The following is a 24649-nucleotide window of genomic DNA, read 5'->3' on the forward strand; positions in this document are numbered from 1 at the left end:
AACTCTCTTCTTTCCTGTCATCCTTAATTTCCTGAGTGCTGTGTGTGTGGATGGTATAACAAAGCCATTCCCCAATGTTTTGAACGTTGAGTCCTAGTGGGTTAAAGAGACTCCAACACAACAGACAATGTCATAATGTGGTGTTCCAAATTATTTTATCACAGACCAAAACAAAACCCCAAAGAGCAACATGTTACAGCATGGCTAATAGATTCTATAATCTTTGGAGGACTCCTGAGATCAACACTGGACAAGGGCGCCTTAGTTAATCCACTTTAACTTCTTCATGTGATTCGACCACTTGTCCATCAACAATTGTTTTGGTGATTGTTACGACCTTCTTTGTTGTCACCACACTTGTATCTATAGGAAGTAAACGATAAAAAGTTGAAATAAACGAGCAGAAAGAACTCGCATTTATACCATTCATGTTGTACCAGAACAATTCTGTGAGAGAGTGCCCTTCCCAGTCCAATAGCTAGTCTTCTTCTGGCACAATCCCTTGAGAGCAAGGTTGACATGTGCCCACTCCAGAATTGTGAGATCTGATGTGATTAATACTGGGCCAATGCCGGATCCTAGTAAGCAGCCAGACGTGGTTACATGGTATCTACAGAGAAGTCAGTGAATGATCTACATTTGAAATGTACTGTCTATTGGGATATAGGAAACATGGCACTTCAGTTGTGTACAGTGAGCAGTAATGTGAAAAATAATCTGCTTTCGATATTGGCTGAGGGTTAATATTGACTAACACCCATGGGCAGAAATCACAGCGCTCGGTTGTATTAGAACTTGAATATTTCTGAAAAGAGAGATTTTATTGGAACCTTTGATCAGAATTAACTTGTCATCAATTTGCATGTCGTTTCTCCTGCAGCTTAAATTGTTTGAAATTTGGCATTCTTGCATTGGTCCTGATGAATATAAAACAATAAGCTCTGATAATGCGGCTGTCTTTCCAGCAATATCTCTAGTATTTCTTCACAATTGTTCAAATGAATCTTTAAAGCCCACCTTAGGCCAGACCAGGCCTTCTGAAACCAGGCACCTCTGTCAGTGCAGCACTCTGTTAGCACTGCACTATGGATTAACCAGCGACTTACATCTCTGGAGAGGGACTTGAGCCTACATCTATCTGACCCAGGGCCAAGAGACTTACTCAGTGAGATCAGGCTCACTCACTGTCTGACTTTGTCTGGCTCAGTCCGGTTGAACACCCCACACTATACTATAGCTGACCACAATCCAGTCACGAAAACAGGCCACTCCCTGTTATCTAAACATGATGCTTGTGTGAGGCATACACAGAACATTTGGCCAACTGCAAAAAATGACAGCACAGAGGGGTTTGGGAGTCCTCATTTAATAAGTCACAAAAAGCTAGCTTCCAGGTTCAGCTGGTGATAGGAAATGCAAATAGAGTGTTAGCCTCAATTTCAAGGGGAATAAATTTTAAAAAGTAAGGAACACTGTAATTATACAAGTTGGAATACTTAGAGCAATTTTGGGCCCCTTATCTAAGGAAAGATATAACTACATTGGAGGCAATCTAGAGATGGCTCACTCAGAATGAGAGGTTGCCCATTTCGGACAGAGGAATGTCATCTCTCTGAGGGGAGTGAATCTGTGAAATTCTTTACTGCAGAGGACTGTCAAGGTTGAACCATTAAATATATTCAAGGCTGAGATAGATGTTTAATCAGTAAGGGGAATCAAGGGTTATTGTGAAATGGCAGGGAGGCAGTGTTGAGGATTATCATATTGACCATGATCTCATTGAATGGTGGAGCAAACTGGATGGGCTGAATGGCCTACTTCGGCCCCTATATATTATAGCCTGATGGAATCCCCAGAGTGTTGTGATAATTGGAATTGTTTTAAATAAATAACAGCTAACAGTGAGTTAACTTACTTATTTAACAGTAAACATTCTCTGTCAACTCAGCTCTCACTTTTGCCAATTAGAGGTTTATTTGGTGAGTGAACAGAGTCTGAAGCTGTGCTCTGAAGAAAAAGTTCTGAAATAGGATCATAACAGACTCTAATTGTTAACTCTGTTTATCTCTCCACAGGCACTGCCAAACCTGCGGAGTTTCTCCAGTACTTTATGTTTATTTCAGATTAGATTAGATTCCCTACAGTGTGGAAACAGGCCCTTTGGCCCAACAATTCCACTGCTCACCTTGCTGGACTTTTGGGCCCAGCTAAGGCAGCTGCTTTCCTCCTTACCCTTCTGACTGAACAAGGAGCCTCTCACTGGCTGAAGAAAACCCACTTTCAAACAGTGATGCTCAGCACAAATCCTGTACCGTAAAATGTAGATTGTTGCACCACCTAACTTGCAACATTCTGCAGGAAAGTCCACATTTTCTTGGCTAGATCTACACAATGTGGATTACAACAGTTCAAGAATGCAGCTCACCATCTCCAGCATGCTCAACACTTGGTTTTTATGGATGTGTCAGCGCATTGGATGGGCGTGTATGTGATCAGACACTGGGCAAATCAATGGTCTTTCCTCACAGAGTATTGTTGGGATGTTTCAGCGTCCGAGCCTGAACTGCCTGGTCACGAGTTGAATCTATAATCATCAGTGAGGATGTGTGCTCTCTGCTCTTATCACCTATCCAAGCAGCCTCTAATTATACTGAAGGTGAGCCATAACATAACGTTAACCAATACTGAGATTTCCTGACATACTTTGCGGCACCTGCCCCCTATTGCACTTTACAGAACTTAGGATGAGTGAAACTTTTGCAGAGCTGCACACCGTGCAGAGCACTATTTACTCTTCACTCATGAAGACCAGTAATCAGTCCTCGACTAAAACATTGTTCTGTTAACAGCCATTTTCCCAACACACTGCGGAAAACACCTCAGCCAGATCAAAGATTCTCTCCTTGTGTGGCTTCCCTGTGAGGTTTTGATGTTGTCATAATCCTGCCAAAACTCACTGTTTATTTCCTTACCTTGGACAGTTTCCGTCTTGATATCTGTGTTGTACCTGGTGGTAAACAAAGAGTAATTAACAATTAGGTATGAAAATGGTACAATTAGACAATTAAAATTCCCTGAAAGTGAAAGACTAGTGACCAGCAATACATCTGCATTGGTTGAAAGTGGTGTTTAAGGGAAGGGTTGAGTTTAGAGATAGAGAGGTGCATTTTAAGACATAAAGAGATGATGAATGCTGTAAAGGTCAAATTGGAAGAGAGCTGAAGAATTAGATCCTACATCACAGACATGAGTTGGACTGAAATAAATAGTAGAGGTAAAAACAATGACTGCAGATGCTGGAAACCAGATTCTGGATTAGTGGTGCTGGAAGAGCACAGCAGTTCAGGCAGCATCCAAGGAGCTTCGAAATCTTTCGAAGCTACTTGGATGCTGCCTGAACTGCTGTGCTCTTCCAGCACCACTAATCCTGAAATAAATAGTGACTAGTTCTCCCTGAGTTTGCTTGGTGCTAAACAATCTCTGAGGTAACCAAAGCTGATGTAGTCTGTGTTTAGTTTAAGATACCAACTTGCAAGAAGTTCTTAAGGGTCTAACTGACTGTTAAATTGCTCACTGATGATGAAGATATGAGGCTTTATTTTGGCAAATGTTTCCATTTTTTAAAATAGAGGTAAAGTTGCTATAGTCCCAGAGGAGCATAGGCAGCTCTCTCAATGGAGAGAGGTGACTGGTGATGGTTTACCCTGAGGGTCACCATACCTCAGGCAAGGGGAGAGGTTGAGAAGGAGAGACCTTTATGTACCCTTAGCGAGTGTGGGAATTGAGACCATGCTGCTGATGTTCCTCTATCAAAATCCATCTGTCCAGCCAACTGAGTTACCTGCTCCCCCTGTACTTCAGTCAATGAGCAATTCCAGTCGTGATCAGCTGAATAAAGTGGCACAGTGGCTCAGTGGCTAGCCCGGCTGCCTCACAGCACCAGGGACCCAGGTTCGATTCCAGCCTTGGGTGCTGTGTGGAGTTTGCATGTTTTCCCTGTGTTTGCTCTGGTTTCCTCCCAAAGTCCAAAGATGTGCAAATGTTTCCATTTTTTTAAATAGAGGTAAAGTTGCTATAGTCCCAGAGGAGCATAGGGCAGCTCTCTCAATGGAGAGAGATGACTGGTGATGGTTTACCCTGAGGGTAGGTGAATTGGCCATGCTAAATTGCTGATAGTGTTCAGAGATGTGTAGGTTAGGTGCATTAGTTAGGGGGTAGGGGAATAGGCCTGGGTGAGTTATTACTTGGAGGGTTGGTGTGGACTTGTTGGGCTGAAGGGTCTGTTTTCACACTGTAGGGAATCTATGGTGATAATTATTGCTGAGGAGTTTGTGAGTAACTTTAAACTGTGCTTTCATGCTGGCTGTTCAGTTACTCCTTGTCTTCAAAAAGGAATGATTGAGAGGCAACAGGAGCCTTCCTGGATCACCTTGTGAAGAAGTCAACAATACTCCAGCAGCATTTGTCCCAAACAGCCTCGTAGGACTTGACCAATCAGCGTGCCTTATTCACACAGCACCTGCTGTCTTTATGCATAATAACCCTGTGAGTGTTTCCACTAAAGCTGGAGTTATTCAGCTTCAGGGAAGGGGGAAGACTGAGTGAGGACAACAGCTAGCAGGGTGGATATTCGGTAGAGATCAAGGATTTAGTTATTTACTCACCGAACATCTTCTCCCTGGAGAAGGCGACGATATGTGGCAATCTCTATCTCCAGTCTGGTTTTGTCATCCAGAAGCTGAGAGTATTCCTGGGATTTTAGATCAGCATCAGCATGAATATGCATCAGCTCTTCTTCCAGTTTATTCAGGATACCCTGCAGTCTGTGGAGTTCCATGGCGTAACGATCCTCTACTTCCTGTAGACTCTCTTCCAGGGACATTTTCTACATTCAAGCAGTGACATTCAGTTACCTCACCACTACCATAGCTGAGGGACTCCACATCAAAATAACTGAGTCTGTACTCACCACTGACAGCAATGTCTGAAGTTCAATCTCCAATTGCTGTAGTTTGCGTCTTTGTTCCGTAAGCTGTGTCTTTTCAGTTTGTACTATCTCAGTGTTAGTGACCACTGTCTGTTGTAGATTTGCGCACTGTCATAAAATGTTAAAAGTTCTAAAGGTTAGAAGGTGGAATCAATCCAATGCAGCACAAACTGAGAGTGATTTAGGGGTTTACCATGATCCCCTTGAGTTATGTTTCTCATATAGGATTATTTCTCTCCTTTTCTGTTGGTTCAGTAGGTAAACTACACTGTAATACTGAACTGGAATGTAATAGAGTACCAAAATGTAATATTGTATTTTAATACTCAACTGTAATGACTACAAGGTCTGGGATCTACCTGCTCAGTGTCAAGTTAATGGAAACAGTTAAGGGTAACACCACTAGATAGAGTTATAAAATGTCATCTCAGTGTTCCTGCTCCTGAATCCAATGATGGTTACTGGATTATCATGGATGGAATTGGTTCTGACAACTGCAAAAACAAGATGCAACTATAATAAAAAGGATGCATCAAAAATATATGCTTCAGACAGACAGGGTTCCATTAAGACTGGGAGAAAGTGAGGACTGCAGATGCTGGAGATCAGAGCTGAAAAATGTGTTGCTGGAAAAGCGCAGCAGGTCAGGCAACATCCAAGGAGCAGGAGAATCGACATTTTGGGCGTAAGCCCTTCTTCAGGAATGAGGAGGGTGTGCCAAGCAGGCTAAGATAAAAGGTAGGGAGGAGGGACTTGGGGGAGGGGCATTGGGAATGTGATAGGTGAAAAGGGGGTTAACCTCCTTCCACCTATCGCATTCCCAACACCCCTCCCCAAGTCCCTCCTCCCTACCTTTTATCTTAGCCTGCTTGGCACACCCTCTTCATTCCTGAAGAAGGGCTTATGCCCGAAACATCAATTCTCCAGCTCCTTTGATGCTGCCTGACCTGCTGCGCTTTTCCAGCAACACATTTTTCAGCTTCCATTAAGACTGGCCCAATATTACAATGATATAGCTGCAGAGTCTGGGCTTGTGCTTGCTCAGGACATGAGAGGAGACTCTGTATCCTTACCTGACATGAACCTGAATACAGGGTATCACCATTAGAGGCCATTCCCTCAGCCTAACCTCCAACCTTTGAATCCTTTCCTCACTCCCTGCTTCTTCCTCAATCTTTAAGTTGAATATTTAAACCAGGCTCTTTTGCTGTCATTTCTGATACTCCTTGTGTGGCTCTGTGATAAATTGTTGTAATATTGTTCCTTTGAAGCACCCTGTAACATTTTAATATGTTAAAAGTGCTTGATAAATGGACGTTTTTGTGGTTGTAGAAGGGTTCCACAGCATTTAGGAAGATTGTAAATATGCTGTAAATTCTTTTGAGTTTTTTTTGCAAAATATTCCCACAACTGTTACTAAATTCTGCTCTCACTTCACTTCTTTAATGTCAATTAGTATAATTCTCACACAAGTCTGTTATGGATCTCATTGGGTGCTCTCTTTTCATTTACATGGCTGCTTCTTCCCAGAGAGCCACTCCCCTCACCCACACTCTCATTACCTGCTCCTTGTACCAGGCCTCAGCATCCTTCTGGTTTTTTGCTGCCATTTGTTCATATTTTTCTCTCATTTCAGCCAGAACTTTGATCATGTCTACACCAGGACGAGCATCAACATCCACTGTGACGGTGCCTCGAATTTGATTGCGGAGAGACTTTAGCTCCTTTGCAGAAAGAATGAGAGAGAGAGAGATAAAGATATTGGTTACATCTGATGGTCACTAATATTCCTCAGGGAAGGAGATCCGCCACCCTGACCCAGTCTAGACCTAAAGCGATGTCGGTGACTCTTGAAATGACATAGGATGTGACTCAGTTCGAGGGCAGTTAAGGATGGGAAATAAATGTTGGCCTTGTCGGCAACACCCACATCCCATAAAAGATTTCTTAAAAATCTTCTAGCCCAATGGTTAAGGTTGCGTAGGAATCAATAATATCTCATCGGCACCACTGTGACAAACAGTGAACATCAATGTGAACAATTGAGAAGGACTGAGAGGCATATGCCAAGTGTAATTTCCTGTTCAGGTATAAGATTTGACAGAACAAAGACTGGTTTGACTATTAAAAAAGAATGTACCTGAGGTGTTGGAGCAGGACACAGAATCTTGGGTGTAATGAACAAGTCACAAAGCCATCCTGATATGTCCCCAGACTGACAGAAAAGCTAATAACAACGCTGGGATCGATAACAAGAGGCATGACATATAATTCCAAGAGGCTACATAAGAAAATGTGTTCTTGGTGAAAGCACATCTGGAGTACTGCATGCAGTTTTTAATCTCTCTGTTCCTGAAGAAACTATTTAGCTATTCCAGGAGCACATAGAGAAAGTTTAATTATTGAGGGGGCTACAACTTATCCCAGGATGTAATAGAATGGTGTGCATGCAGATATTCAACTAGGAGAAAGTGAGGACTGCAAATGTTAGAGATCAGAGTCAAAAAGTGTGGTGCTGGAAAAGCACAGCTGGTCAGGCAGCATCCAAGGAGCAGGAGAGTCGACGTTTTGGGCATAAGTTCGAAAGGAGCAAGGGGTCTGACAGATAACTGGGAGGGGGGGTGCTCTGGCCCTCTCACACCTCCTCCCCCAACCCAACCCCACATTCCTGATGAAGAGATTATGGTTGAAATGTCGATTCCCCTGTCCCTCAGATGCTGCCTGACTGGCTGTGCTTTTCCAGTACCACACTTTTTGACTACAAGCAAATATTCCGCAACCTTTCTCTCTTGAAAAGGATTGATTGAGAAGGGATTGTTGTCCAATTGTTTAAAATTATGGAAGGCTTGGGTAAATTGGATGCCATGTACTGAAGATTAAGCACAAATAGATTTTCTTTATGAATGTAGGACAACTAAAGAAAGACAGGAAACACAGGAGGAACTTTTCAGTCCAAAGTCTGATGAGATTCTGGCACAGATTGCTGGAAAATAGTCAAATAAGCAACATCATGAATTTTGAGCAGGGAATAAAAGTCCTTGTCAATGCTTGAGGTTAAAGGTGATGGGAACTACAAATGGGTCAGAGTGATAGATCTCCTCCTATCTGAAACATTTATTGCTTTCCTGGGCCTCCAGGGCCAATAGCAAAATTAAATTGAAGAAAGTCTGATGGATGAGAGACCAGCAATTACTTTAAAAACCCAGTGGAGTGACTTTAGGCGACATCTCCGAACTTGGCCTATTTGTGACTCCAATCCCATGTTATGTTGACTCTTCCTATGCTTAGGATAACTGGGCATGAGCAAATACACATTGGTTCATCACAGTTTTCCACATGACAAACAAAATTCTTTAATCCTGTTGCCCATCATTTGACATTCTACTAAAATGAGCATAAAATCTTTGTTTTGTTTTGTTGTTTGGTTTGTTTCTCCACTGCTTACTTCCTCGTGGTTTTTCTTGGTGTAAATTGTCTCTTCTTTCACTGCTTCTATCTGTGACTCCAGGTCAGACCTGGAAATGGTCAGTTCATCCAACACCTTCCGCAACCCCTGAATGTCCATCTCCACGCCACGTCTGATAGCCAACTCAGACTCATATCTACAAGACAGAGATGAAGGAAGAGCCTTTGCTAGTTAATCAAAGATGTTCTCAAATCTGAAAGAACAGCAGTCTACAGGCAACTGTAAACGATTTCCTGTGATTATGTACTCTACGAAAATGTCTGATTTGTCTGGAAAGACCATGAACACTGTGGGATGTTAATGGAATGTCAATGGATGCCATCCACATGGACCTCTAAGAGATGTTTGACAAGGTTCAGGACAACATCACCATCATTACTAATGGAGGGAAGGATAAAGGGAACACACTCTGATTGGCAGGAAGTGCCAAAATGGAGAAGGTTTGTTGGGGAAGGTACCAAACACATCGAGAGATTTCATTGGGAATGCAAAGATATGAGGTCAAACTGTAGGAGGGTGAGCACAAACCTCCAAACAACCTGTTTCCCTGATCCTTTAATCAGCAGCTGCCCACTCCTCCCATGTCCCAGCCTCTGTGATCATACCCTTCTGAACCCAGCAAAACACAATAAAAACAAGTTATTCTCAATTCGGGGACACAGTCTCAATACAAGTGACCATCTTTCCAGGCAGGTTTTGCTCATTTTAATGAGAGTTCCTCCATTAGGGAGAGCAGTAAAGGACTCACTTGGTTTTAAAGTCATCAGCAGCTAGTTTCGCATTGTCAATCTGTAAAAGAACTCTGGCATTGGCCAAAGAAGCATTGTTGATCTGAAAGACAAGAGGTAAAATAGAATTCACTTGTTCCTGTTTATGAGAGATTCAAAACCAGAGTTAAAAATCACACAACTCCAGGTTATAGTCCAACAGGTTTAGTTGACAACTACCTGATGAAAGAGCAGTGCTCCGAAAGCTAGTGCTTCCAATTTGTACACCCCAATCCAATACTAGCATCTCCAATTCAAAGCCAGAAGCATTAAATATAAGATCAATCCATCAGGCAGAAGAGAAGAGTGCGACTGCTGAGGAATGAGGGGAAAATACCCTCTCATTCTTTTGGTGGCTTCCTCCTGTGGTCACTTTAAGGACATTCCCCTTCGCAGACCCTGCCTGGGCCAGGCCTCTTGGAGTGAAATTCTTTACCAGCACATGCCACCTGATGCCAGAACCGAGTGGACAGGCTGAATGGCCTAGTCTTCTGCTGATGTGGGTTACATTCTTGCCCCCATCACAGTCATTTACACCACACTCTGCATCCGAAAGGCTAAGAGCATTGTGGAAGGCCCCATACACCTCTCACTCAAACTCTTCTCCCTCCTGCCATCTGGGAGAAGATACTGGAGCATTCAGTCTCTCACGGCCAGACTGTGCAACAGTTCCTTCCCCCAAGCCATCAGGCTCCTGTATGATCAGACTCTATTCCATCCGAAACTCTTTGCATGACTTTAAATTGCTGTGAGAACAATGTTTTGTTAACTGTCATACATTTATAACACTGTAATTTGAACACCACTGTGCCTATTGTCTTAATGTGTCAGGAATTACTGTGATGTGTGTTTTGCATTTCTTATGCACCTAATGCCGCCCTGTGTATGATCGTGTAGTTTGTGCTGTTCATGTAGCACTCTCATCCTGGGGGATCACTGTCTTGTTTTTACTGTATCAGTTGTATGTGGTAGAAATGACAAATAAAGTGACTCTTGACTGTTGACTACTGCGAGACCTGAGCAGACTATTGAAGCTGAGAGATACTGTGAGGAAAGCCACACCAGTAAAGAGAGCTGGAGTCTGGATGGGGAGATGACAAGAGTAGCCCAGGGGCCAGAGGGGCACTCTTGACAGGGAGGAGGAAGAAGCTGTCCCTGCACTCAGAAGCATTGAGGAGGGACAGTGCACCTACCTGTGCTCGCAGATCAGCAATGGTTTTCCAGTAGGCCCCCAGATCCTTCCTGTCTGTATGTGTCCTCTTCTCATAGAACTCCCGGATCTGAGCCTCCAGTTGGTTGTTGGATTTCTCCAAGATGCGCACTTTGTCCAGGTACGTGGCCAGGCGGTCATTCAGGTTCTGCATCGTCTGCTTCTCGTTTATGTTTAAAGGCCCCAACATTCCCGAGCTGTAGCCTGCAGAGTAAAAGCCTCCAGAAGAGGAGCCTCTTCCTCCCCCATAGCTAGAGGAGGCAACGGAGATGCGGGTGCTCCGTGTTGGCACATTGTACACGCTGGTTGCACGGCCCTTGCTCAAGGAGGACACACTGGCTCGGCTTTGTCTGGTGCTGCTCAGAATCACTGAGCCACTCTTGCGGGAATGCATGATGTTCATCACGGTTTGCAACTCAGTTTAACTCACTGAACTGAACTACAGCAGAACAAGTGTGTGAGTGTACCTTTAGCAAACCTTCAATTATTTATCTACCCATTCTCCATGGGCGGTTCTCCAAACCTCCTTGGACAGCAGAATGCAAACAGTCAGGTTTGTCACAGCAGAACTGGAGCAGAAAGGCAGCAACCTTGTGAGTGCTGGTCGAACCACATACCAATCACTAACTCCATCCAATCACCTCACACCCATCACACATTTAGAAGGGGGAAATATTTATGGAAAGTGTTAAATTTATTTGTGGAATGTGGGTGTCACTGGCTAGACCGGAATTTATTGCCCATCCCAATTTGCTGTTGAGAAGGTGTTGGTGAGCTGCCTTCTGAATCTCTGATGTGGAGGTGTTTGACTAGGGTGGCAAAGTCAGAAATCACATGACACCAGGTAATAGTCCAATAGGTTTACTTCGAATGATGAGTTTCGGAGTAGTGTCCCTTTGTCACTTCAGCTGACAAAGGAGCAGCACTGTGGAAGCTCGTGATTTCAAATAAAACCATTAGACTATAACCTGGTGTCATGTGACTTCTGACTTAGAGTCATGGTGTCATCCAGCATAGAAACAGACCCTTCGGCCCAACCAGTCCATGCTGACCATAATCCCAAACAAAACTAGTACCATCTGCCTGCTCTGGGCCCACATCCCTCCAATCCTTTCATATTCACGTATCCATCCAAATGTCTTTTAAACATTGGAATCGTACCCACATCCACCACTTCCTCAGGAAGTTCATTCCACACACACTCTCTGTCAAATATTTGCCCTTATGTTTTTTTTTAAATCTCTGTCCTCTCACCTTAATCTTGAAATCCCCCATCCTAGGGAAAAAAACAACTCTATCTATACCCCTCATTATTTTATAAACTTCTATCAGGTCTCTTCTTAACCTCCTACACTCCAGTGAAAAAAATCCCAGCCTATCCAGCCTTAATTTATAACTCAAACCTTTCATACCCAGCAACCACTGCAGTCCATGTGCGGTAGGTAGACCCACAGTGCCCTTACAAAGAGAATTTCAGGATTTTGACCCAGCGACAGTAAAGGAAAAGCGATATGTTTTCAAGATGGGGAACTTGTAGAAGGTGGTGTTCCCATGTATCTGCTGCTCTTTTCCTTCTCAGTAATGGAGATTGTGGGTTTGAAACATGCTGTCTAATGATCTTTGGTGAATTTCTGCAGTGCATCTTGTGGATAGCATACACTGCTGCTACTGTGTGTTGGTGGTGGAGGAAGTGAATGTTTTTCCAATCAAGTGGACTGCTTTGTCCTGAATGGTGTCGAACTTCTTGAGTGTTGTTGGAGCTGCACCCATCCAGGCAAGTGGGGAGTATTTCATCACACTCCTGACCTGTGCCTTGTAGATGGTGGACAGGCTTTGGGGAGTCAGGAAGGGAGTTACTCACTGCAGTATTCCTAGCCTCTAAACTTGCCCTTGTAGCCACTGTGGTTTTATGGCAAATCCAGTTGGGTTTCTGGTAAATTATAACCCTCAGGATGTTGATGGGGTCAAAGTGCAGTCACACAGAACAGCAGGTTTCCAAGTTTCATCTCAACTCACTTTCATCTCTGATGAAAAGGGGAGGACTTCCACAGAGGGAGCCTCCACTGGGAACCCCAGCAGTGCTGACCAGCGAGACAGGATGTCGAGCAGAGTCTGGATAGCAGATGAAGGTGAGGAAGTGAAGGATGTTTGTTGGCAGCTTATACAGGAAATCTCTCCACACGCAACAGAAGGGAACAGAGGGGTTTCCATCGGGATGGTGCAGATTGTGGGGAACAGCTCTCTACCAGCTGGGGCCAATGTCAAATTCCATACAAGTATGGGTCAGTCCAGATGGAAGCCCACCACCCACTTACACCACCATGCCACCATGAGTGCTGTCAGGCTGAGTGCCCCTGGTCTCAGGCTCTTGTCAGTTTTTGTTGCAAACTGGACATTAACCAAGGCCCTCCTGGGACATAGCTATGGCATGACTCAGCACCTACCTTCACCCCCTTCTTCCATGTCCCCTCTGCCTGACATTGAAATCTGGTGGAGACACTAATTTGTGAGCAGTGACTCGTTGACAACAGACTAGGGAGAGCTCCGGCTAGAATAACCGCGAACAGACCCTGGATTAGGTCCCATCAGGTGCCACAAAGATCAGATAGATATACAAACAGGAGCTGTGTTAATCACCATGTGCCTGGTGGGAGGAACATATGGCCAGGGCTCACCGTTGAGGAGGGGTTTGATGTCAAGTTATCACCAGTTGGATGCAGAGGTAACTGACTGCCTGGCCTCAGCAGGAGAGTCAGAATCTCAGGCACAAGCTAAAGCCTATTCCTGAAGGAGCCTGTGAGAACCCTCGGAACCTTTGTGGCAAATTCCAAGAGAGGGATCTAAGAACCAATGTGTACCACAGCACGGCGGTGACCGGTTTGTATGTGAGTAACTCAGTTGGAACGAGGAGGACCATCAGTGCACTGGTATTGTGGTAATGTCACTTGACTAGTAATCCCACACGCCCTCGATTAATTAGATTAGATTAGATTACTTACAGTGTGGAAACAGGCCCTTCGGCCCAACAAGTCCACACCGACCCTCCGAAGTGCAACCCACCCATACCCCTACATCTACCCCTTACCTAACACTACCGGCAATTTAGCATGGCCAATTCACCTGACCTGCACATCTTTGGACTGTGGGAGGAAACCGGAGCACCCGGAAGAAACCCACGCAGACACGGGGAGAACGTGCAAACTCCACACAGTCAGTCGCCTGAGGCGGGATTTGAACCCAGGTCTCTGGCGCTGTGAGGCAGCAGTGCTAACCACTGTGCCACCATGCTGCCCACTAAATGTTTAATGTTCTGGGGAAACAGGTTCCAATCCGACCATGGCAGATGGTGAAATGTAAATTCAATATAAAAAAAACTGGAATTGTAAGCTTAGCCTAATGGTAGTCTTAGAACCACTGTCAATTAATCTAACCACCCATCTGATTCAGTTCCATGTTTTAGGGAGGGAAATTTGCCATCCTGCCTTGTCTCGCCTGTGTATGATTTCAGTCCATGGCAACAGGACTAACTGCCCTCTGGGTAATTGGAGGTGGCCAATAAATGCTAGAATAGACTGTAGTGCCTCCTTTCTGTGAACAAATGTTTTCAAAAGCCAGTACAAGACCCCTGTAGGGATTGTATATGGAGCAGACCTATACAACACCTGAGGTGAGTGGAGACTTTAGACAAGGTTACTGGGAGAAAAGAGATCGGCACTCTGTTATGATGAAGGGCGTATGCCCGAAATGTTGATTCTCTTGTTCCTTGGATGCTGCCTGACCCGCTATGCTTTTCTAGTGCCACACTTTTTGACTCTGTCATTTGCCCATTTATAATGAGTCAGTGCAGACACGATGGGTTGAATGGCCTTTTGTGTACCTGTCCCATTGGCCTCCAATTCTCTGGTCAGGCTTCATCAGCTTGGCTTAGGTAGACCCTCAGCTTGAGGAGATGGCATTGCTCCAGGTGAAAGGCCTGAGCTCTCCCACCAGCAGGGAAACCATCCCACACTGACCAACCAGAAATCTGGGACATGTCCCCCTGGCACTGGTACATCCTCTGCAGGTCAGCCAGCTCAGTGAACACCAGCATAAGCCAAAAGAATCAGCCCCAACCCCAGCTCCATTTCTACCCCCTTTTGCACAGAGCTATAACCACCCTTAGCCATGAGTGGGAAACCTCTCTCATTAAACATCTGTACTGGGTGCACCCAAAGAGAATAGCACAAGTTAATAGGCTCAGGTTTCTATTAGTTTTCTTATCATCCAGTGAGACTAATGCACCAGGAGGGATCAAATTGGCCAAACCCAAGTGAGTGTTATTAATAGGATGTGGGTTAGATTGTTAAGTCTTGGTGTCTTGTTCTTGTGGTTATCATGGGCAAGTCTGACCCAGATATGATCAGCTAGCAATCCCCAATTCCAAGTGGTTTATGATCAGCCGCAGGCCCCCCGGTGAATATTTCCAATCCTGATTCAATGGGTATTGCTCTCACTTCTTAACCAGGAGATCATGGGGCAATGACACAAATAATTTGCTCCATTGGTCTGATACTGTGATGAGATAGTCACTTTTTGGCCAAGATACATTCCCTGTTCCAAAGCTCTGGAATTCACTCCCTGCACCTCACTGCCTTGCCACTTTTCCATTTTAAGCAACTCCTTAAATTTACCTGTATGAGGTTTAGGATTCTTATCTGTTAAATGTTTCTAAAGGCATTGTCATCCCTGCTGAGTTTGATCAGCACTCTCTGATTTCTAGCAACCACAGTGTTTTGCTTTTATTAAATGTATATGCCTGCTGTCCTGTTTGAATTTCCTATTATGTGACACAATATTAGCATTTTATTGAATGACATGAAGCACCTGTTGTGAGCTTTATTTCTCTGTTCTTCCTGTCATCTGTTTAAAAGGAATCTGAGTGAAGGCACTACCTGTGGGATTTTTTTTTGCAAATTATTTTGTCAAATGATTGTTTCCTTTGAATTAATTTTGGGTTCTACCTTCTCCAAAAATGTTGTTTCACTGCTTTATCTAATTAGGTCATAGCACATTCTTTAAATTTGTTTCCAATAAAAATCTCACCAGGGCTGTTGGACAAACCACAGGAATCAGTGAATTATGGAGCAACGCCCAGGGATGGGAGGGTGTAGATACAGAGACTGCTAACGTGACCTGGTTTGATAACCTGCAGAAACATCACCGTACCTGATAGTTTTAAAAAAAAACTCTATCAAAGCCAAATGGCTAAGCCAAAAGGTTCGCAATAGATCATGGTTCAAAATCATTCATGTGTGTCGGCATCAAGACGACTTCAGGTTTTCTCACATTCTGTTCCGACACCCAGGAGCACACTGACTCATATCTGTAGACTCAGCACAAGTAGAATTCATCAGTTGTTTGTCACCCTGCCAGATTCTTTCCCATTTTACAAATGGAAAATGTTCAGGTACATTCCCAGCAAAGAACCAAATCCTTATGTTTTTTTGAGTGACATATTTCTTGTCCTGAAGGGGAAGAGGTTTCTCAGGCACTCCCTTCAGGAGTGTCAACCTATCTGTGTTACTATGACCCGTGATCAAGAGACCACTCTCACATTTGGTTGATGCTAGCTGTTGATTCTTCTATCATACAAACTCAAATCATGCTCTACTTATCTAACATCCAGACACACAGGAGAGAGTCACTGGGGACTGACTAGAAGCAGGAACCTTGTCTGATTTCTCCTGCATTGACAACACTATCATTGGCATTGAGTGCATGGACTGGCAGCTTGGTGATCCTGTTTTATAGCATCTAAATCAACACTGACAAACTTCAACTCCAGCCCTCCTTATCTGCACTACCTCAGGATTACTGTTCAGTAGTGCTGCTGACAACCTAGTGGTAACTCACAAAGGGACACCGAGGAATCTCCCCAGTGCAGAAAGAAGCCCTTGCCCATTAAATCCACACCAACCCTACAAAGAGTATCCCACTCAAAGCCAGCAGCCACCCCATAACCCCACATGGGGTTCTTAACCATGACTCAGATTCCTAACCTGTACACTATGATGCAATTTTATTTTTAAGCATGGCCAGTCCACCCAACCTGCACATCTTTGGATTGTGGGGGGGAATCCAGAGCACCCGGAGGAAATCTGCACAGGGATTGAACCTCTGGGTCCCTGATGTTGTGAGGCAGTACTGCTAAACACTGAGCCACTGGGCAAATCTTGCTGCACTTGCCTTCTTGTGATAGTTGTAATATGATCAATGTGGTGACTGTGTCATTTCCTGGCCTCCGAAATAAAGGGAGTACAGACTTCACTGAGAGCTAGATGAATTTCTATCTTTCCCACTTGGGGTATCTAAACAATAACATACTCCGTGTTCCTTACATGCTGATATCCCAGCTGTTCCTGATTTTCATCATCTGTATCCCTCTTTCAACAGGCAAATTGAGGTCCAGTTTCCACATGAGTTTGCAGTAAGTTGGAATCAAAGGTGATTTAACCCATGAACCCTGTGAGGGGCTCTTTGAAGGGGGCATCCCATTAGTCCCACTCCTCTGCTCTCTTCCCAGAGCTCAGCAATTTTCTTTTTTAAAATTTCTCCAGTTCCATTTTGAATGTTCCTATTTACTTGGTTTCCACTGCCTTCCACACCCCATGTTCCAGATCATAATAACTTGGTGAAGATGCTGTAATCTGTTTTGCTAATTATTAAATTTGTGCCATGCTACCTCTGGAAGCTGTAGTGATTGCTAACAGATGGCCCAATGGAGAGGAAGGTCCAGTCCTTTATGCATCTCAGACTTTGGATGATACAGAGTGCAAACATGCTCAGATAGAGAAGGAAGGTTTGGCAGACATCTTTGGTGTGAGGACGTTCCACCAATACCTTAACAGACATAAATCTGTAATAGTAGCAGGCCACGATGCTATGGCTACTGAACGAGGACAAAGCCATGCTGTCCACAGCTTCAGGCAGAGATCAGCAGTGGGCTCTCATTCCAGTGTGTGCAATTACAAGTTGGAACACCATCTGGGAGCACAAGTAACAAATGCAGATGCCTTCAGCCACCTCCCGCTGGCAGATTACACCACTGTTGGTGCTGCCACAAGAGGAGTGATTCTGGTTTGGAACTTTCTGGACACCCATTGCAGTCACCCATGACAATATCAGACTGTGGAAACTAAAACAGCTGCTGGTGATGAGGAAAAGCAAAAGCAGAATTGAAGTCTTTCTGGACCTGGCAAGACCAGATCACTGTTGAGGAAGGTATATTATTATGGGGTAGACAAGCAGGTGGCTGGGGGAGCACAGCAAGGGAGGGGGCTGGGACAGGCAGGGGGCTGGGGGAGCACAGCAAGGCAGGCAGCTGGGACAGGCAGGGGGCTGGGGGAGCACAGCAAGGCAGGCAGCATCAGGAGGGACAGGCAGGGGGCTGGGGGAGCACAGCAAGGCAGGGGGCTGGGGGAGCACAGCAAGGCAGGCAGCTGGGACAGGCAGGGGGCTGGGGGAGCACAGCAAGGCAGGCAGCTGGGACAGGCAGGGGGCTGGGGGAGCACAGCAAGGCAGGCAGCTGGGACAGGCAAGGAGCCTGGGGGAACACAGCAAGGCAGGCAGCATCAGGAGGGACAGGCAGGAGGCTGGGGGAACACAGCAAGGCAGGCAGCTGGGACAGGCAGGGGGCTGGGGGAACACAGCAAGGCAGGCAGCATCAGGAGGGACAGGCAGGAGGCTGGGGGAACACAGCAAGGCAGGCAGCTGGGACAGGCAGGAGCCTGGGGGAACACAGCAAGGCAGGCAGCATCAGGAGGGACAGGCAGGAGGCTGGGGGAACACAGCAAGGCAGGCAGCTGGGGCAGGCAGGAGCCTGGGGGAACACAGCAAGGCAGGCAGCATCAGGAGGGACAGGCAGGAGGCTGGGGGAACACAGCAAGGCAGGCAGCTGGGACAGGCAGGAGCCTGGGGGAGCACAGCAAGGCAGGCAGCTGGGACAGGCAGGAGCCTGGGGGAGCACAGCAAGGCAGGCAGCATCAGGAGGGACAGGCAGGAGGCTGGGGGAGCACAGCAAGGCAGGCAGCTGGGACAGGCAGGAGCCTGGGGGAGCACAGCAAGGCAGGCAGCATCAGCAGGGACAGGCAGGAGGCTGGGGGAACACAGCAAGGCAGGCAGCATCAGGAGGGACAGGCAGGGGGCTGGGGGAACACAGCGAGGCAGGCAGCATCAGGAGGGACAGGCAGGGGGCTGGGGGAACACAGCAAGGCAGGCAGCATCAGGAGGGACAGGCAGGAGGCTGGGGGAACACAGCAAGGCAGGCAGCATCAGGAGGGACAGGCAGGAGGCTGGAGGAACACAGCAAGGCAGGCAGCATCAGGAGGGACAGGCAGGAGACTGGGGGAACACAGCAAGGCAGGCAGCATCAGGAGGGACAGGCAGGGGGCTGGGGGAACACAGCAAGGCAGGCAGCATCAGGAGGGACAGGCAGGAGGCTGGAGGAACACAGCAAGGCAGGCAGCATCAGGAGGGACAGGCAGGAGACTGGGGGAACACAGCAAGGCAGGCAGCATCAGGAGGGACAGTCAGGAGGTTGGGAGAACACAGCAAGGCAGGCAGCATCAGGAGGGACAGGCAGGGGGCTGGGGGAACACAGCGAGGCAGGCAGCATCAGGAGGGACAGGCAGGGGGCTGGGGGAACACAGCAAGGCAGGCAGCATCAGGAGGGACAGGCAGGAGGCTGGGGGAACACAGCAAGGCAGGCAGCATCAGGAGGGACAGGCAGGAGGCTGGAGGAACACAGCAAGGCAGGCAGCATCAGGAGGGACAGGCAGGAGACTGGGGGAACACAGCAAGGCAGGCAGCATCAGGAGGGACAGTCAGGAGGTTGGGAGAACACAGCAAGGCAGGCAGCATCAGGAGGTGCAGAAGCCGATGTTTCAGATATAACCTTTCTTTAGGTTACACCCTGACTTCTGCAGCTCCTGATGCTGCCTGCCTTGCTGTGTTCTCCCAGCCTCCTGCCTGTCCCTCCTGATGCTGCCTGCCTTGCTGTGTTCTCCCAGCCTCCTGCCTGTCCCTCCTGATGCTGCCTGCCTTGCTGTGTTCCCCCAGCCCCCTGCCTTGCTGTGTTCTCCCAGCCTCCTGCCTGTCCCTCCTGATGCTGCCTGCCTTGCTGTGTTCCCCCAGCCTCCTGCCTGTCTACTTTGAATTCCAGCATCTGCAGTATTTTTTGTCTCTATCCAACATTATAATGGGGAGTGAGAGTTATTATCCCAAGCAAAAGTGGCTGCTAGAATCCAGACATTTCCAAAATGGTGAGGTTATGTCTGGCAGCCTGGCCTGAATGCAGACAGAGTCAGATACGTGGGGCAGTGCCCAGAGTGTCAACAAGGACAATAATTACCATCAGTAACTTCCCCAAATTCATGGGAACCCTGGACTCAGTTACACCTTGACTGTGTTGGTCTTTTCATGGCCTCACTATTCTTAGTCATTGTGGACACCAACTCAAAATGGCTGGACATGCTCAGATTTCATTCATCAATCGTGGGACAATGATAGAAAATCTGCACACATCTTTTGCAATGCAGAGGCTCCCAGAAGTATTGGTCACAGACAACAGGACATCATTTATCAGCAGGCAGTTCCTAAAGTTGAATGCTCCATACCATCCATTATCAATGGCAAGGAGCAAAGAGAATTCAAATATTGAAGGCAGGCTTAAAGAAACAGCCAGGCAAAAGTGAGGACTGCAGATGCTGGAAATCAGAGTCTAGGTTCGAGTGGTGCTGGAAAAGCACAGCAGGTCAGGCAGCATCCAAGGACCAGGAGAATCGACATTTTCTTGCATAGATTTTCTTGCTCCTCGGATGCTGCCTGACCTGCTGTGTGTTTCCAGCACCACTCAAATCTAGGCACTTAATGAAACAGCGTACAGATTCACTTGATACCAATCTGTCCCAGTTTCTATTTGTTTATCAGACCATCCCTCATGTAACTACAGGGACAGCTCCAGCAGAGATGCTAATGGGGAAAAGACTCACACCATGTTAAATCTAATCGTCCCAGACTTGGGGAGAGGGTGAAACAGCATCAGGAATATCAGACACAAGACTCTTCTGCGTGAGAGAGACAGTTTACTTCAGGGGAGGAAGTTTGGTGTCGAAACCGTGGAAATGGTTCTGTGTGGGTAGGAGGAGAGGTCAACATGTGGTCAGATCTTATGACTACAAAGTTTGGGGAGGAGAGATGATCCTGAGCAAGCACATGAACCATGTAAAAGCTGTAGACTCACAAACAGGACAGGACCAAAACATCCCCAGCCCCTCAGAGCAGCCAGAAAGGCTGTTAGAAGCCATGGGTTCTTCCCCTCTGTCCATCATCACAGAAATCTCAGAGTCTGAGATGGACCCAGTGGATTTTGCAGTCTCAATGCCTTTACCACCTGAAGAAGAGGATGAGTTTCTTCCGAGATGCCCTGAGTGCAAGAGGCTGACTACGGTCAGCTACATGACACCCATTTCCAAGGCAGAGGCAGAGGAACCAGATCCAGTGTGAACACGCCCTGGCAGAGGCTACAAGGAAAAGAATAGGCCCACATCCCTGAACTTAGAACGGGAGGGATGTAGTGATTGTAACAGTGTCAGCCAGGTGGCCCTCACAGAATCAGAGTTCCTTGATTGGGGCTGTTAATCTGGGCCAATTAGGGAGCCCTGGCTGACAGGTATAAACAGGAGTGACCGAGGTTCTGTTCACTCTGAGAGCTGGCTCAGAGGGAGCTGGATCAGTGTCAAGGATTCTGCACAGGTAAAGAAAGGGGGACTTGGTGATGGGATACTGGCCTCGGTGGAGTTATTTCAGAAACAGAGGACATAAAGCTATAGCTGAGGCCTGAGCTGTGATTTGTAAATATTAAGCATTACCTCCTGACATACAAAAACAATGTTTAGAGAAAGAGGAAATTACACAGACACCAGTTCGATTCCTGGCTTGGGTGACTGTCTGTGTGGAGTTTGCACACTCTGCCTGTGTCTGCATGGGTTTGCTCTGATTGCACCGTGTCCTCCCACAATCCAAAGATGAGCAGATTAGGTGGATCCACCATAGGAAATGCAGGGTTACAGGGTTACAGAGTGGGTCTGAAGGGAACAAAGCTTCACTGGGGCTGGTGGTGACAATTTCCTATGAAGACCATCTCAATATCAGTCTCTTTGTTCCCCAAATCCACAGCACCCACATCCCTTCGAACCATTTGGTATTTGGACAAGGTTTGATCTTGGTTTGCGGAACCTTGTGGATCTTGTGCCTGAGTCACCCCTTGTTGGCCTTTTCCAATTTGGGCAGCCCCTGATCCCTGACTGTCTGATTGAAGGGCAGATCTTGGTCTGTTCTATAATATTCCTCTTTCATCATACTAGTTCATGGTCTTGCCCTGGGACACATCCAGTTTTTGCCTGGGATAGAGAGACACATTGGGTTTTGGCCCATCAAACGCTGGCACAGAGTGAAATCTTTGCAAACAATGAGAAAAGGAGCAAGAATAGGCTATTCAGCCCTTTGAGCCTGCTCTGCCATTCAATATGACCATGGCTGATCATCCAACCCAGACCCGCTTTATCCAAATCCATTGATTCCCATTAGCTCTAAGACTATATATAACTCCTATTGAAAAATTTTACTGTCTTGGCCTCAACTGTATTCTGTGGCAGGCAATTCCAAAGGCTGACCATTCTCTGAGTGAAGATATTACTCTTCATCTCAGTCCTAAATGGCCCAGCCCATATCCTTAGACTGTGGCCCCTGAGAAAAACAAACATTGACCAAGGAGTTATTCTTGAAGACAAAGGATAGAGAAATTGAATGATCTGGCGTCTGTTGCTCCATTGTTCTGCCACATAGAGTCATAAAGCTGTACTGCATGGAATCAGACCCTTCAGTCCAACTCATCCATGCTAACCAGATATCCGAAGTTAATCTAGTACCATTTGTCAGGCCATATCCCTCTAAAGCTTTCCCTTGCCATACAGATGCCATTTAAATGTTGTAATTGTACCAGCCTCCACCACTTCCTCTGGCAGCTCATTCCATACATACACTACCCTCTGCGTGAAAAAGTTGCACCTTACATTCCTTTTAAATCTTTCCCCTCTCACCTTAAACATCTAGTTCTGGACTCCCCCACCCCAGGGAAAAAACTTTATCTATTTACAGTATCCATGTCCATAATGGTTTTATAAACCTTTATAAGGTCATCCCTCAACCTCTGACGCTCCAGAGAAAACAGCCCCAGTCTATTCAGCCTCTCCCTATAGCTCAAACCCTCTAACCCTGGCAACATCCTTGTAAATCTTTTCTGAACCCTTTCAAATTTAATGTCTTTCCTATAGGAGGGAGATCAGAATGTGCCCAAGTCAATAATCTTTCACAGTTGTCTCTGTAGTGTCACAAACGTGGGTTGCTAAGAAAATGGAATCTTATAATGTTATTTCAATTACCCTTTCAAAAGAACCAATCGGTTTCTCCCTCAACTGAAGTAAAGAGTTTTCTTTACAGAAGTGGGAAGAATTAGCTGGGTATGTTGTTCATGGTAAACTTTTAGCTAACTTACCTTGCTCAAATTATTCATGAAAGAAAGTGATCTGGAAGTTCTGGTCTCCTTCCTATCGGAAGGATGTTGTGAGTCTTGAAAGGGTTCAGAAAAGATTGACAAGGATGTTGCCAGGGTTGGAGGGGCTGAGTTATAGGGAGAGGTTAAATAAGCTGGGGCTGTTTTCCCTGGAGCGTCGAAGATTGAGGCGTGACCTCATAGAGGTTTATCAAATCATGAGGGACATGGATAGGGTAAAAAGACAAGATCTTTTCCCTGGATTGGAGGCGTCCAGAATTAGAGGATAGGTTTAGGGTGAGAGGGGAAAGATTTAAAAGTGACCTAAGGAGCAACGTTTTCATGCAGATGATAGTGCGTATATGGAATGAGCTTCCAGAGAAAGTGGTGGAGGCTGATACATGTATAACATTTAGCGGCATTTTGATAGGTATATGAACAGGGAGAACTTCGAGGAATATGGGCCAAGTGCTGACAAATGGCACTAGATTAATTTAGGATATCTGTTGGGCATGAACAAGTTGGACCGAAGGATCTGTTTCCTTGCTGTACAGCTGTATGACCCTATGACACTAATGCAGGACAATAGTACTGAGGAGATAATCAGCTGTAATCTAAATGAGCAAGATCATCTCAATGGCCTTGAGGAAACAAGGATGTGGAAGGTCCAGTCCAGCTGAAAAACAGTGTGCTGAATGGTTTTGAGAAAGCTGTGGTTGGGAGTAGGTGATGAAGCTGGCAAAAAGAAGGCACAGTTTGAGAACTCTTGGTGATGGTTCTTGGTAACGAATTGCAGGAGGAAGCAAGTGATTGTGCCATGGTGTTTAGAGGTGGTCAGGGTTCATTGTAAATGGGGGGATAGAAGCTGTGAGCTGCTAGGTGCTGCTGACAATTGCCTGTGATGTGGTAGGGAGCAGTTGTATTCCACGAATCCACAGACTGTGCTATAAATCCTGTCTGACAACAGCAGCTCCTGCCTTCTGTGGTTCGCTGAAATCCCCATGCAGCAGGTTCGGATTGAAATCAGGTGTTTTATCATACCATTACAGCTCGGTTTAACCCTGATCATGAAGATTCCATCTCTCCCATAAACAATACCTTGTTCAGAGATGTTATTATATACCTCTGGAGCAGGTGGGACTTGAACATGGGTTGCCAAGTCCAGTGGTGGGGCTTAGCATCTGCATTACAACAGGGCCCCTATAAAATACTCCTAACATCACCAACATGATGATACAGTCCTCATTTCGCAACCAGACACAGCCCAGGAGTTAATCATCAAAGATACAGTGAAAACGCTTCATAGACTAAGCATGAAGAATTCCATTTCATTCTATTATTTTTTTGACTGAAATATTTCAATGCTTTTTTCCAACTATTCAGTTCAGCTGGCTACATAATTCCACATGTCCCCGACAACTCCACCATCTGCTCCCAATGAATGTTGATGGGTTACTTTGCTAGGCAGTGGGGTCAAAGGAGGGAGCTGGAAATTGAAGTAGAAACACATACAGGTCTGCCAGAACCTTCCAGAATGTTGGAGCAGGCTCAAGAAGCCAATGGCCCACTTCTGCTCCTAATTTGTGCACTTTACTCCACGGAGCAGTGAGCTGGAAGTATCTGCTATCCC

General features: G+C 46.1%; 2 protein-coding genes across 2 annotated transcripts in view; one reads left to right on the top strand and one right to left on the bottom strand.

Annotated features, from left to right (window-relative positions):
* LOC140465633 (cholecystokinin-like) overlaps positions 1-24649 on the top strand; it is a 222948-nt gene that overhangs the window by 87247 nt on the left and 111052 nt on the right. The window lies entirely within an intron of this gene.
* Positions 139-10907, bottom strand: LOC140465631 (keratin, type I cytoskeletal 19-like). The gene is made up of 8 exons (XM_072561191.1): positions 10414-10907; positions 9202-9284; positions 8433-8589; positions 6550-6711; positions 4970-5095; positions 4665-4885; positions 2973-3007; positions 139-363 (listed from the first exon to the last, which is right to left on the bottom strand). The coding sequence occupies exons 1-8, from the start codon at positions 10831-10833 to the stop codon at positions 266-268; spliced, it is 1302 nt and encodes a 433-aa protein (XP_072417292.1). The 5' UTR covers positions 10834-10907; the 3' UTR covers positions 139-265.

The sequence above is a fragment of the Chiloscyllium punctatum genome, chromosome 42 (assembly GCF_047496795.1).
Source record: "Chiloscyllium punctatum isolate Juve2018m chromosome 42, sChiPun1.3, whole genome shotgun sequence".
NCBI classification, from domain to species: domain Eukaryota; kingdom Metazoa; phylum Chordata; class Chondrichthyes; order Orectolobiformes; family Hemiscylliidae; genus Chiloscyllium; species Chiloscyllium punctatum.

Bases quoted from the DNA above. Each gene is read 5' to 3' on its own strand.
- LOC140465631 (XM_072561191.1), bottom strand. From the start codon at position 10,833: ATGAACATCATGCATTCCCGCAAGAGTGGCTCAGTGATTCTGAGCAGC. The intron at 9,285-10,413 runs GTAGGTGCACTG...CTTGTCTTTCAG, and splicing joins TTGCTGATCTGCGAGCACAG to ATCAACAATGCTTCTTTGGC. The intron at 8,590-9,201 runs GTGAGTCCTTTA...TCTGTCTTGTAG, and splicing joins GCTGATGACTTTAAAACCAA to ATATGAGTCTGAGTTGGCTA.